At 36.6% G+C, this 16101-nt stretch overlaps 1 protein-coding gene across 1 annotated transcript; it reads right to left on the bottom strand.

Moving 5' to 3' along the window:
- Positions 1-1648: 1648 nt before the first annotated feature.
- wdr43 (WD repeat domain 43) lies at positions 1649-15735 on the bottom strand. The gene is given in 18 exon segments (NM_001018166.1): positions 1649-2473; positions 2567-2622; positions 3926-3995; positions 4093-4206; positions 4325-4388; positions 4478-4509; positions 5103-5189; positions 5859-6002; positions 7481-7606; positions 8152-8238; positions 8323-8485; positions 8583-8647; positions 8748-8850; positions 11751-11869; positions 11957-12077; positions 13567-13688; positions 13851-13985; positions 15510-15735. Coding segments are annotated over 18 exon segments (1953 nt in total). The 5' UTR covers positions 15711-15735; the 3' UTR covers positions 1649-2329.
- Positions 15736-16101: the final 366 nt, after the last annotated feature.

Raw genomic sequence — 16101 nt, 5'->3', positions numbered from 1 at the left:
TAATCTCAATAACATTTTATTTATGATGATAGGTTTGACAAATTATGAAATGAGCTTTGCATTTTATTTTTTCATTATTTAAAAGCCATTGATTTAAAAATGAATGAATTCACATGTATTATACACAAATATAAAGTTCAAACCACTTGCAATATATCAGCCTGTTAAACAGACAGTAGATCAAAATAAATCCAAATATCAAATAAATAAAATAAAACTACCTTTATTTGTCCAAAGATAGCAAAATACATCTGTTTATGTGTAAGTTTAGGATAGTGAGCAGTTAAAATTGGTCTCTTTTTGTCTCCTCTGGGTTTCTAAAACAGCTTGGGATTAGAAATGACTCACAACAGACATGAAGAGATGCCATTTTTCGATAAAACATTTGCAATAGATTAATTATCATTTTTGTTTAAATATATATAACAGTGGGGGGTCCCCCACAGTCCAAAGACATGCAGTACAGGTGAATTGGGTAGGCTAAATTGTACGTATGTATGAGTGTGAATGAGTGTGTATGGATGTTTCCCAGAGATGGGTTGCATCTGGAAGGGTATCCGCTCCGTAAAACATATGCTGGATAAGTTGGCGGTTCATTCCGATGTGGCGACCTCGGATTAATAAAGGGACTAAGCCGAAAAGAAAATGAATGAATGAAAACAGTGTAATTCTCAATAGTTTTGGCCAACGCAAACAATTATTTTCATAAGTCCAACATCCAGCTGCTGGAAAACACACAATCTGACAAAAGAGAAGTCATCTTTCACTACTGTATTGTTTTTAAATAGAGAAAACAGTTTACAGGTTTTGTTCTAAATCTTGGGCATTACTCTTGAAACAAAAAAAAAAAAAAGAGCAGTAAAAAGATATGAAGTTCCAAAAGTGGCTCATGTTAAAATGAATTTAAATATTAAGTCAAATGCACTTTTTTTTTTTTTTTTTTACAAGAGGCTAGATAAATTGTAAAGCTCTACATTATTATTGCTATTTTTATTCAAATGGTCAAATTCTGACTGAGGAAAGTTGAATGTGCTGGCCAGTTTGTTATTTATAATTTGCCTAAATGATGATGGGCTGGTTTTTAGTGTTTTTTTAGCTCCACTTTTTAAAAAAAATAAAGAACCACCCTTTCACCAGGCTGGCTACAGGCCTGTGTGTGTGTGTGTGTGTGTGTGTGTGTGTGTGTGTGTGTGTGTGTGTGTGTGTATATATATATATATATATATATATATATATATATATACACTGATATTTTATGCAAGTATTTATTATGTTTAGTAAAACAAGATGCTGCAATTTAAGGAAAGGTTTGCGAGTTCATTGCAAATGAACAGTTAACAGCATTGCAAGACTTAACAGAATCCGAGTTGAGAGTGCAATCTTGAAGAGAAAAATGTGTGCAGATTTTTGTACAGCTAAAACTAATGTTGAAATATTACAACAGTGGACCTTGTAGGGTTAAAATATAATATAAAAATTATATATATATATATATATATATATATATATATATATATATATATATATATATATATAATTACAATGCATGTTTTGAACCTTTACTATTCTAACCGAATGGATTCACAATAAGCATAACTATATAATCTCCATGAATAGATCCAAGAGAAGATCCAGTAAACAAGCGATGAGAACAAAAACAGTATTTATTTCATTTAAACTGTACAACAGTTGTTGATATATTGTTTGCATGAAAAGTTCTGGTTGGCTGCAACCACTGTATAATTATCATACACACCTCTGTGACTGTTTTTAGGATATTCGTTTTTCTGGGAAAGCTTCACATTGTTTTGTCCTCAAAACTGAGAACAGTCATGACTCCAGAGGGTGTAATAATCTTCTTCTCAAATCACACACAGGACACAGAAGTCAGACATGAGAAATGACTGTGACAGCGAGTGTAATGACCACAGATAAATTAAAGATGGACACTGATGATGAGCAGAATCATGATCATGTCATATAATGGGATCTTATGGACATGGGACGCCCAATTAAGAATGTAATCTTGCAGGGAGATGGAGATTTTGGGAACCCCAGAGAATCCCATAAAAAGCCGGGCAACAAAACAGAGGCCGTTTCCAAATCAAGGGAAAAGCGACTGAAATGGACCTCGAATGTGTTTGTTTGGGCTGTCAGTCTGGGTCATAACAGTTCAAAAAAGGACAACCACAGATCCAGGCCGCAACGGTTATCGAAACTCTATAAAACTTCACCTTTTTGTTTTGTTACAATAAAATGAAAAGTAAAACAAAATCATATATATAAATGTAAGGGTCCTTTTATCTGAATCCTGCAGCCTGATTGAGTACTATTCCTCCTCACTCTCATTTTCAGGGTCCAGATCTGAGTCTCCATTTGCTTTTGATTCCTCATTCATGTCTTGGTCTTCCTCATCTTTGTGGTTCTTTTTGTCTCCAGTCACCTCCATAGCCTCCTCATCCTCCTCCCAGTTCTGAAAAAACAAATCAACATAATTAAATTATTATGTTATGTTATTAATTTTGCAAATCGACAATAACAGCAAGTGGGAAAGAAAGACTCTTACATCAGAGTCATCCTCAGGACGACCTTCATCTCCTGAATCTTCATCCTCTGAAGACTCTGTAGAAAAAAAAAAAAAAAAAAGAGGAAAAAAAAAGATCTCTATGTATTTTATTGCCATATCAGCATTAAAGGATAAAGTCAAAACATTCCATCTAAAAACTTCTGAGAAAAAAAAATTATATAAATTGTATATATTTTAAGCAGAATTACAGGTTTGGTATGTATGTATGTATTCATGCATGTATATATGTGTATATATTTATAAATATAATAAAAAGAAAGTTTAAGAGTTAACTATCTGATTTAAATAGCAAAAATGGAGTACTGTGGTCCTTCACTGTAACGCAGTTTACTTTTTAGCAGTTTCGCTGATTTTTGTCATTCTATTTGATGTTCTGATTAGCACATTGTGTTCTGTGTCCTAATTAGCTGTATACCACTGTCAATCAATCTCCTCCATGCCGTGTCTCCTGTACACTACAGAATGCATTCAGCTTGCTAAATTTACATACACTGCTAGCGAAGATCGAAGATTTGACTTTGAACTGCTGTATTGTATGTTTGGAATTTTCCTCTTCACAATGTCGAAAAACGTTCTGCACCGTCAAAGGCACCTGCAGTAACACCCTAAAGGCAGAGGAAGACGCCAACCTTCGCACTAGAAGTTGACCTTCTGGACATACTAAAGATGGAAGTTGTGTTGATTTAGGGTGCCATTAAAGAATAAATAAATGAAGATTAGATGGTTTTAATCTTTGGTTTCATTTTATAATATTAGACTTATTTTTCTACAAAGGTTAGAATTTTTAGAGTGTTTAAGCTAGAGAAAAATGTGTGAAAATGTGAATGCCTGTCTGAGGAAAGTGTATAAAGTATGTAGTGAGGGGTTTTACAGATTTAAAACCTCTATAATAATTGTAAAAATAAAGCTGACTACTTCACAACTTTCACCTATTGCAGGTTATTTTTAAAACTTGACTCTCGCGAATAATGAGGGACCACTGTATTTATCTTTCTGTTGATTCTGTTACTGTCATACAGAAACGCGAGACAATATACTTGTACATTTGCCAACCACACAAAACATGTCAAATAGATGCCTGCTTTTAATCTAAAACTAGTTTGAGGCACATTCTCATTCTGAATATATCATTCAAAAGCATTGTCTGCTACAAGATCTCTTCCAAAATTTTCCAATTTCTTCAGTAAAAAAAAAAAAAAAGTGTTGGCACCATGATTGTTAGACAAAACTTGCAAAATTTAAAGAGGATCACATTTTACAATCTTTGTTTTTGTTGTGTCAGAAATACATTTACTTATATCAGATTCTAATTCTTTTAAAATAAAGGAAATTCTTTACCTTCTTCATATACCAGCTTTGCTGTGTGATCAATTTCACCAACTTTTGTTGCACTGTTGCTTGTCGCCACCTAGTGGGAAAAAAAGTTTAAAAATTTGCCCAGAAAAATAAATTCAAGCTGCACTTAACTCCTAATGTGTTCTGGTCGCTTGTTTTGAGCAGCTCACCTGTGTCATGAGCAGGTAGAGTTTTCCATGGAGTCTGGTGATCTGATGATATAACTTCACCCTGCTCTCGATCATTTGGTAGATTGAGCCCAACTGAGACACTAGATCTGGCAACTGACGGGAAAAGAGATGCACACAAAAAATGAGCAAGACACAAAAACATGATATAATCTACCATAAATACAAAGATGAAACGGCAGCAACAAAACCTTATTAACTAGTACACACTTACTGAAGACAAGTATGATGTGTGTTGCGTAAGTACAGCCTTAAACCAATGAACTATAAGCAAAGCCCTGCGGAGAAAAACAAAATCAGGTGTTATAAAAAGCTCAGCTTTAAAAACCCTAAAAAAAATAAACAAACATGAACAGAAGTGACTTACGCGTATGGATGTCCCTGCAGTCTTCTGGAGAGCTAAAACAAAACACAAAAAATCATTAAAATAAAACAAAGGGTTTTAAAATAAATCTCCTATGCTCACCAAAGCTGCATTTATTAAATTAAAAACAAAACATAACCAGCAAATTAATAAGATAATGAATTACAATGGGTTTTCTTTATAACAAAGAACCTTTTTTTCTGAAATCATTTTAGTATGCTGTTATGTACCGGGTTTCTGCAGGTTTCACCAAGTCAAATTTAAGACTTCTTAGGAACTTTTTCAGAGCATCAATTACATTTCAGACTTGTATAGAGCTAACACGAATGATTTTAATGGCCCAGCAGATTTTTTTAACTTGCCCCATCAAAAACTAAAACTAAATTGTAATTAGTTATTTCTTTACATTCATATTCATCTTAATATTCACATATTTAAAATAATGTGTGAAAACAAGCAGATCTAGTTGTATAAATACTAGCTAAAAACTTTAAGACCCTACGGACACGTTTTTGTATGTTAAATGACTCCTCAATTTAAGCCAAATAAAAACTATTAACCCTAAACGTTTGAAAGGCAGTTTAACATGCATGTATGTATATAATACAATGTCAAAATGACAACATACCTCTTCCAGCAATGGCAGGACAGCAGGAGGTGGTAACCGAGCAACAGTGTTCTTGATCAACGTCTCTTTTTTGGTTTGAAATATTTTCTGTTACAATAAAACAAATCAGAAGGCGTACATGAACAACTTTCAAAAGGCAAGGACTACTTGTCACTGCACACTTAAAACCCTGCAGAGTTCCTAACTTATATTTTAAAGCAGGGGTCACCAAACTTGTTCATGGAGGGAGATTTCAGCTCCAACCCTAATCAAACCCACGTGAACAAGCCAATTAAGGTCATAAGCTGCAGTCACATTAGAGTTTAAGCATGCGATATTCTGTCGTGCAGCGTGGCGAAAAGGGGCGGGATTAAACAAGCTTATTAGACATTTAAAAAATTTCCATATTTTTAATTTCTGTCTAGGCAGGTCATGTTTTGATCCTCGATTGGTCTCACGCAGTCTAGTGATGCAATTTCACAGGTCAGAGTTCACCAAGCTTGAACTTTGCACCGCAGCAACCTGCGAAACTTGACGCATGACCCTGCGTTTCCAGTCTGACGCATTCACATGCATATGAATGGAAGTCTACGGGAGGAAAAGCCGAGTGTGACTGCAGCTTTACTAGGTATACTTGAAACAATCAGGCAGGTGTGTTAAGGCAAGTTAGAGCTAAACCCTGCAGGGACAACGGCCCTCCTGGACTAAGTTTGGTGACCCCTGTTTTAAAGTGATCGTAATTCAGATGATTACAAGCATTTCTGTAGTGCAACTTACATTAAGGATCTTCTCATCTTTGCTCTCTAAGCCCTGGACAAGCAGCACAGCAAAACTGTCTGTCTGCAGGGAGGACGAGCCTTTATCAGCACCTTTTCTTCCAGCACTCAACTCAATCTGCTCCAACCGTTCCTCGATAGACACCTACAGCAGGATAGAGAGGATTATCATGTTAAAAAAAAACTATATAAGCATTTTTACACAAAGTGTAATTGAATTCTCAACTGCAAGTCTTTCACAAAATTGAAAAATGAACATGTGTCAAAGAGACCAGTTTGACATTTTCAGTGTTGCCAGATTGGGCGGTTTTCTGTCCAATTGGGCGATTTTAAATTTGACTGTGTGGGTAAAACAAGGTTTTTGCGGTTACATTTAAAATAGATTTTAAAGTATTACTATTTTAATTTATAAATCACTAAATGGTCTAGGACCTCAATACATAACCGATAGGCTCACTGAACACAAACCAATCACTAAGATCTTTAGGATCATATAAACTACATTTTACAGGGGTGGGCAAACTCGGTCCTGGAGGGCGATGTCCTGCACAGTGTAGCTCAAACTCTGATCAAATACAGCTGCTTATAAATAATTAGCGATCCTGAAGACACAGATTAGCATGTTCAGGTGTGTTTGCTTAGAGTTGGAGCTAAACTATGCAGGACAACGGCCCTCCAGGACAGAGTTTGCCTGCCCCTGAATTAGAAATTCAGTCAAAGCAGGGTGAATTGGCTTTCAGCTACTATATGTCCTTCGCTGCTGAAATCAGCTTCCAGAAATGATCAGATGTGCTCCATCATTAGACACATTTAAATCAGGAGTGAAAACATCTGTTAACTTTGCATTAAATAAATTAAAATTCAATAAAATGTTTTGGAAAACTTTTGGGCTGGAAAAAGTCACCTAAATTTGGCAACACTGGACATTTCATGAGCATGTAAAATCCTTGTATTGATTTTGAATTAGAAAATTCCTAAGGAAGACACCGTAACATTAGGGACCAATTATGCCGCTTTTTACAATTTTGGCGTTTTGGTGACTGTCACTAAATTCAAATGAGATTGGGCTCTTTTTAAGAAGAGGACAGAGCTACAAATGCTAGTCAATGACTATCTTCAGCAGGTGAAAACTAATAGCAGACAGCTGCTGCTTACTCAGAGCTGGTAATGCTAACGAGAAAGAAATAATCACTAATGGGTCCATGGCTTTTGCTACATCTATTCTTCCAAGGTGGAGCGCCACACCAAAATTAAATCCCACCACGGCTAGATTACAGCTTATGTACAGCAAGCAAAGAAATTTGCATACTCGATCTCGACTTGTAATACTGCGCTCAAGGCATGCGTCATAGAAATAATGCCATGGGCAGTTGGAAGATCTGTGTAAAAGGCCTAACATCACAGCTGAAAAAGAAAAACCTAGAGGAAAAACTGGGGTTTCATTTAATAATGCTATGGTTCAAAAGATTGTAAGGACAACAGTTTATAAATCTATACTAAACATAGGGGAGCATTACAGAAGAAAACTTTCTTTGTAGTATTCTGGGAAAATAGATGTTTTATGGTGTAAGATCTAAATACAAAGAAAACATCCAAGGCAGCTGTGACAAAATGTGGTCTTACCTCTGTAGTACTGGCCCCTTTTTTCCTTTTCTCTCCTTCATTGGGAGTTAATTTAATTGGTGCCTTATGTCCTGGAACTCCTGGGATTAAAACTTTGCTTTGCTGATTTACAACTGGTGTCTTCACCTAGAGGAAAATGTTCAAATAAGTGCAGTAAATTAATTAATGACTCTTAAGTAATGGCATGCCAGTGATGCAGAAGATACAGGTAGCAGACAAGTAATATATTCATTGATATAGAATAAGAAAATCTAAAGAAAATCACTTTTAACTTTCTTTTAATTCAAAAAAAGAGATTTCACAAGTAAATCAAGTACATTTTTTTAGAATATAATAAAGATGCCAAACAGAGCCTAAGACTTGCTTTTTTTTATATAGTGTATATTTAAGTTGTAAGTGATTAAACATTTCTTTAAACATTTCATCTATTAAATGTGTAGTTCACATACATTGTACTGCAGTTTGACCAATAAATATGATGAAAGTAAAATATCAGGGTAGTCATGCAACTTGTAAAAAAACATGTATAATAAGTATGCAGAACAAAAAAAGCTGTAATTTTGATTGTTTTTAAAAAGTATGCCGAGTCAATAATAATGATGATGATACAATCAATATTTAATCATTTAAAAATATAAAATATACATTAACAGCACACATGCAAGTCTTACCTTGGAGACAGTCGTGTCTACAGAAAGAGAAAGTGTGGCATGTACATCTCGGTTCAAGCATGTGTGCCTCTCTGATGTGTTAAAAGGCTGGGGAAAGAAACATGGCATGATAGTACAACTAACCAATTAAATAACTTCTTATAATCAAACAGGAGTCTCTGCTGTACTCACTGTTTTCTCCATGACGGGCTGCAGGTGATGTCCATATGCCAGCATCAGGTTCTGTCTGTCCGCACACAGAGCAGCTGCCAGTAGAGGCACAGGCACTGGAGACTCTCCCTTCATAGTGGACACCTGAAGGGAACACGCTGGAGACAGTGGCTTCTTACACTGCCTGTGGGAGACAAATACCAACATCAGCTTCAGCACAATCTAGTTTTAAAGATTTAAAATATTTACACTGATATTTATGAAGAGAAAGACAAACTGACCCATTCAAAAAGTGCTCAAAAAGATGAAGCTGCCCATCCTTACAAACCACTGCTAACCGCACAGCCTGAAAAACACACAGAGGGGTGTTAAAAATAATATGCACATGACTGTAAACTCAGATTAGAGGGCTAATGAGTCAAAAAAAATGTGAAAAAGATCCTAACCTCATCTTTGCTGTTGGATGTCTGAAGGTCTATGTGTTGGGGTTCATCTGTCAGAGTAAAAGACACCACAGAGTTCTTGTCTTTGCCATCGGACCGTACCTGCCTAAGGAGCAAAAAGGCAACAAAATAAAAAAACACATCAGTTTAAAGATCATCACAATTCCATAATCAAAAGGCTTGTGCAAATCAGGACGATTTTTGTTTATGCTTAACATGAGCAGAGACATTTTTCAGCATTCACACACAAGAGATTTTCACCGGGGAAGAACACACTGTGCAAAAATTCTCTCTGACATTAGATGGTGCTTAAGAGACGCAAAAGAAAATTATGTGAAAAGAAACACCATCATATACTATTTGATCTGCAACTTCTTTCCATAACTCCCTTTTATTGACATTTTTATTTTATTGATATTTTATTTTTATTCGCTATCATAAAGGGGGATTTATACTTCTGCATCAAGAGCATGCATATGCTACACGTGGACGCATAGCTCTCGCCGTGGCTGTCGGCCTTGCTGACGCGCACCTCATAAAAAAATGTCTACTACACGTCGCAACAATGCGTATCGCAAGCTCGGTGAATGGTCGGCTTGGTAACACTGACAAGTGTGGGCCGGACAGAGCCACTCGAGTCCATTGGAGCAAGTGTTTACAAGTGTTGAGTCCCGTGAAGGAGCTGCAGATGGAGACTGTTGCTTTGTGTTTACCTTATAGTTAAAGTTGTTGCACGTTCGCCGGTTTCTGCCTCAAAACAAGCGAGATTGAGCCACTTGTACATTAAGGAAGCATTCAGAAAAAACAAAACACCAGCAAAGAAACTCAACACAGAGGAATATAAACACCTCACTACCCGCTAGCGTTTCGGAAGTGTTATTGCAGAGGAACATAAACAGTGCGCAGAAGTATAAATGCAGGGCAAGACGCAAGGCATGTGCTGTGGGTCCCGCCGATCACTCAACACAGAAGTATAAACCAGGCATAACTCCTCATGAAAAAAGCAGCTCCAGGTTAATCTTTCCCTTCCTTGATACATCTTTCTTATCCTTAAAAATGTGTTCTCACACAGACCGGTGCCACAGTGTGCCAGACTTTCTTTAGTGTCAAGACTTTCAACGACAAATAAATGTAAGAAATCATCCTGGCATGCACAGACCTTTGGAGTATACAATACTGACAATACCATGAAGCAGATTTCATTTGGATAGAAATCTGTGGTTTATTGAATGAAAACAAGCCAATTTTAAAATTTAGGTTGAATTGTTTTTTCTAAGGTTAACTTGTGTCCTAATGTAGAATGAACCAATGCAGTTTGAGTCCACTTTGAATCACCATTTTGACAGGTTTCTTAAATCATCCACTGAATTAGAACAACAGTTGAATTACAGAACATTATAATTACGGATTCTGCCTACACAGTACATACCATTGTGTGAAAACAAAAACACAGGGGTAAAATCAGGTCTGAACTTTCTCATAGAACTCCAACTATTTGGACATGAAGAAAGAGTAGATTTAAAACAAGACTCAACAGCCATCCTGTGCAGTGTAGAGCTGCACGATTCTGGCTAAAATGAGAATAGCTACAGAATAGTCTGTAGATGTAAAATAAAGGATAATATGAATTGGCGCAATTATTATTGTTTTTTTGTCAAAAAAAAACAAAAACAATAATCGTCTATCATTAAGTAGTCGCGCGCCCGCACTACAGCTTACAGTCAGCAGCTCACGTCACGAGTGATTTCCCAGCCACGAATACAGCATTATTAAGACAAAAATGACATTTTTAGGTGAATTATACTTTATAAATACAGTGTGACTCTTTTAACATCATTTGGAGGTGTCCATGTCTCAGAGCAATGTATGAGAAAGAATGAAAAGACCCGTGCGGCCGCCTTTGCTTCTCCCCTGATCTTGAAAATATGATTGGCAGAATCGTAGAAATGCTGGATTAAGATCATCTAGGGGTCGAATCGAGATTGCGATCTTTTTACGATTAATTGTGCAGCTCTAGTGCAGTGCAAATATAGAGTTATAATCACAAAAAAGCCTTGGCACTCTGTGGTAGGTGGGGACTAAAGAGGATATAATTTAGAAGAGGGCATTTCATAGCATTAATTAAGTCACCTATGATGCAAAATCAACTTTTAGAAGCGGCTTGAACAGAACTATGTGTAGGTATATAGTGTGACTTCAGTCATATTGGAGTGAAATAAATGTTTTTTTTTATTTCTTGACGATAAAATACCAGCAATTTTGATGCCCACTGCAATTTGGCATGAGAGTGCAGTTTTCCTCTCTCACTGAATTAATTGACAGGCGCTTATTAACATGTCTCTAAAGTAATGCGCATAAACATATCCAGTAGCATCATGGACTTTTATAAAGCAGTCTATATTAACTTGTATAAACCTCACAACAAATACATCAATTTGCTTGCTATTTTGACTCATAAACTTTATCCAAGTCTGTTTCTGTCACTGACTGATATTTATCTGATGTGTTGCAGCAGGAAAAAGAAGACATGCATGGTGTAATAGTGGGCAGAGAGAACCAGCTAATTTGCATTTAAAGCACAAGCTACAATGTTTTCTTAGTCCCAAACTCATATTTTTAGCAGGGTATACCTTAGACACATCAAGGAGAAACCAAAGTCTTAACTTACATCTTGAAAAAAGGGGTGAAAATAGGAGCCCCTTTCAGACCAATTCAAACATTCTTATGGTCTGGATTTAAATGTTTTAATAACAACAAGAAAGCATTGATGTCTAAAACTTACAGAATGCTAGGTCAAAGGTCATAGTACAATGACTTTTATATGTTAAAAAGATAATTAAAAATTTGATTTCATACTTCATGATCTCTTTAAAACAAACCAAGAAAAATATCTTACTGCTTATTTGTCTATCGCTTCTGTCTTTATTTTAAATGACAATGAGCATTAAAAAATCATTACGGTCTTATTGTTGCGCACCAATGTCAAATAGCAAAGCTGTAACATACCACACACTCAGGAGTCTGTCATGTACGGCTCCTGAAAGGAAATACATCCCATTGCTGTCTGGAGGTCGTGTTGTGGCAAAGCATAGAGTCGTAACCATGGTAGAGTGACCTGTGAATTTCTGCACATTGGGAAGATTGATTTTTAAATCTGAAGCCTTTGTTGTGATTTATCTGTGGCTGTCAGTATGAACAGAGCTCAGTCTTACCCTGTACACTTCCTTAGTCTCCAGGTCCCACATCTTGATGGTCATTCCTGCAGAGAGCAGCATCTTTCCATCTGGACTTATACACAGGCTGCTGATAGCGGATCTGTCTGCCTTCCATTTGCTAAACACAGAACATGTACAGTTAACCCTTGCGTGCTGTTGGGGACAATTAACTCTTAATTTAGCCACAACTTTCTCTGTTTGAGCAAATATGATGATTTGTGGTGACCAACCTTATTTTAAACCATATTTTGAGAAAATGTATTGTCCTCAACAATACACTATTTTACTAGCCTTTGTTATGTTAGTGTCTGTTTTTGCTCCAATAACTTATTTTCAAAAAAAAAAAAAAAAAAAAAACAAAAAAAAAAAACTTAGGCCCAATCCCATTTCTTTTCTTATTTTTTACCCCTACCCCTTCAAAATAGTGTGAAGAGCTTCCTAAAACAATCCCCTAAGTGTCCCCTAAGAAATGGGAGACCACTACAACACCCTAACACGTAATCGTAAGCTCTTTATTGTAGTTATTCCAGTTGCATTATTTTTTGGTATTTACCTTCAGGAATTCACCTAAGGCAACAATATCTTGTTGTCATAACAATATAATGTGACAATAAGCTCATAACTGTACTGTGCATTTCCACTATGGCCCTATTCATCTATAAAAACAAGAAAACAACATTAACGCTAATACGATAATAACCAGCCATTAGACTTTTTTACAGGGTATCGGAGTGTCAGAGTGACATGTAAAAGTATGTTGTGGGACTGATACAGGAGTTATTATTATGGATTATGGATAGTGAAATTTAGCTTTTTTAAAATCATTTTTTTAAAGCATGACCGTAAAACACAAACTCTGTTATGAATGTATTTAAACATTTGTTGTAAAAATTCATAATGGCAAAAAATTTATTAATAAATTGATGCGTCTCCTGACTTGCGTGCCAGCCATGTTGCCGTTGTATTCTGGGAAATTTTTTGTACCCCTTGGTTTCTAGTTTGGCCTTGGAAAATCTCAAGTTTCAAAAGCTATCTAGCCCTTTCCCTTAGCCCAACACCTTGAAGCTAAAGAGAATTGGGACACCCTACCCCTTCACATGAACATGCAAAATGAGGGGTAGAAGTAATGGGGAAATGCTAAGGGGTAGAATTGGGACTGGGCCTTAGGTTCTGGCTTTTATTTGAAATGTGTGTTTGTGTGTTATAAGAGAAACATTTGTGCACTTGATCTTGATATGCCTAATAAAATCAAAATAAGCACTTCAGCTCTCAGTACATAGTAAGCATAGCAAGTGAACATACTCCATAGAACTCCATATAAAAGCCAGAAACTTGTCTGCAGTGCCTTATCTAATGGGTTAATGGGACCAACTGATGATCAGCCGTAACATTACACATTTAACCTCATCCAAAAAGAGAAAACCACCACCAAGGCAGAATGTATATGCTGTCAAGGATTTGCATTTAAAAAATTCATTATAATGACATTTAATGAGGCAAAAACAGCCACTTAAATATTGAAATGGTATTTAATTGAACAATACACAAAGGGTAAAACAACAGAAATAAAGCAAGAAACCCACACTGGTCAAACATCGAACACTTACCAGCAAACTTTCCCCGTTTTCAAGTCCCACTCGGCTATGTGTGTGTCATCTGAACCGCTGTATAACACAGAGTCTTCTGGATGCCACTGGACGCTGTTCACAGGCCCACTGTGTCCTCCATCCTGTTATGGTAAATCATCATTAACATCTATTACCTACTTTATCCCTTAAGAATCTTGTTATTTTGCAATTTGATTATCTCTTTTGGAAAAATTGAAGTAAAACCTCTCAAATCTTTGAGATGTGCGCTATGAATACTATAATTAATGGTCATGATTTCTCACCAATGTACAATGCAGGTCTCCCTTCAGTGTGCTGTAGATGAGGATGGTGCCAGCAGCAGTGGCCAGTGCCAACAGATCTGACTGCTCAGCTGATGAAGCCGCATCACATTTCCTCCTCTTCCTCTGAGGCACCTCCTAAAACACAAAAAAACATTATCATTAAAACACAGTCTATTAAAGTTCAACACAAGTTTTTTCTACTTGAAATTATTCCACGTCAATTCACCAATTTCCGATAAGACAACTTTAAACCACATCACCTACTAAGAAACATTTAAGTTATCAAATACTTGCTAGTATCCATTTTATTTCAACAACAGTTTTTAAATAAGATAGTAATTTTACCTTACAGAAAACAAACACTGATATTGGAGACAAATCTTTGGCATTGACTTCCTGAATCTGTACTTTACCAGTACTACTTTATGACAGACCTGTTCTGCATTTGCTTTGTACTTAAAGTATATTTTAAAAACATTTACAGTATTTTAATACTCGAAATTAAGATACCTTGGTGATAACTTGAAATTAACCTGAACCCATTATAGTCATAAACAGGCAGCTGTAAAAAAAATAAATTGAGAGACCACCTCAAAACTTTAATTTTAATGTGGATTTACCATTTGTAGATACATTAACTGAGTAATGTTAAGTATATACACAAAACTATCAATCTTCCCCTGAATATTTATGGTCAGAAAACAACTGAATATACATTTAGTGAGCTATTGTCTGTAATTAACTAATCTAAATAATAATTTATAATTTAAGGTTTTTCCATTTTTCCAGAGCTTGGCATAACACAGTGCTTTCCAGGGTATGTACAGTGCAAGTGCATATACTGTAAAACAAAGAGAAGCCATTTCAACTCCTCCTAATATCTAGTCACTACTACCAATGTTGACTAATTGGAAAACTTTGGAATTAGTACCAGAAACAAATGAACAAGAAAATGTGAAAACAGAACGTGAATATTTGATTTCTATATGCAGCATTTGCTGTCTGTAACTAGTCACAATGCAATAGTTACTTGTCAAAGCTTAATAATGTAATCTTCTGACAGAATTATCCATTACCTCCATCGTATTGAAGTGGTTAGGTGCTGATCTTTGATTTATCAAACAGCAACAAGTAAACCACCGCCATGTGACCATTCGTCATTTCACTCAAATCACTCTAAATAAAACGCGGATAACTGAAACGACAAACATTTGTAACACGAACACACGCGTTGACATACTTTTTGTTACAAAACAACTTACACAAAACCATCACTTTTGTCAGTATCAACTTATTCTACCAATGCCATTAGGCACAGACACTCAGCAGAAGGATAAACTAAGTGTAGGAGTCCTGTATGGGTAAGCAAACGACGTTCTGGCATCAGCTTAGAGCTTTTTCAATGCTTTGTGTGTGATTTTGTGCAGGACGTGTGGAGCTCGCGGCCTGTTTCTGAACATGTGCCACACTCAACATGTGCGCAGCGCACTGCACGAGCGCACTTATAACACAGCCATAACAGACATTACTAAATGACCCCCAGTTCAGTTTTAGGATCGCATTCGTGAAAAACACCCCACTAAATAGAGCTGAAGATACAGCAACGGTGCAATGTGTTATAACAGGCCTCATCCCCCGACTGCTGTGCGCTAACGTTACCTGAACTGCTCGGCACGGACCCCATGTCACACACGTACAGGCTGCGCTCAGATGCGCGGAAGGCACGTATTCCTGTTGTAGGGTTTTGCTCTCGGTATTCCAGATTCGCAGTCTCCCATCTTGCGCGCAGAGAGCCAGAAACTGATGTGATTTAGGGCTGAAGGCGCAGGGTAACGCAGCTCGGCCTCCGTCCGCCGCCATCTTACCGTTCCGCGTGCGTCCGTCTGCACGGGAAACACGTGTGAGAGAGAGAATTGGAAGGCGCGCATGCGCAGCAGCGCTGGCTCTGCGAAAAAGCTAATTGGTCCCGCTGGGTAGTGTGGGCGTGACAATACTGTCATTAACCAATAACTAAAGGGTGCGGAAATGTTCTCAAGTTTTTTTGTAGTGTAGCGGAATTTTGAAAGTGAGCATAATATTTGGGAGATCCCATGAAAATACAGTGTTAATTAACTGGAGGTTATGCGTTTTAGTACTCAGTGCAATAGGCAAATTAATCTCATTTTAAAATGTTCCTGCCATGTCATTATGTCTCTGCTATATGTATAAAATAAATGAAAACAAGAAAAACATTCCCTAACATTTACTTGAA

Source organism: Danio rerio, chromosome 17 (assembly GCF_049306965.1).
Source record: "Danio rerio strain Tuebingen ecotype United States chromosome 17, GRCz12tu, whole genome shotgun sequence".
NCBI classification, from domain to species: Eukaryota; Metazoa; Chordata; class Actinopteri; order Cypriniformes; family Danionidae; genus Danio; species Danio rerio.
Note: the sequence above shows the minus strand (reverse complement) of the source record. Positions and strands in the feature narration are given on the sequence as shown.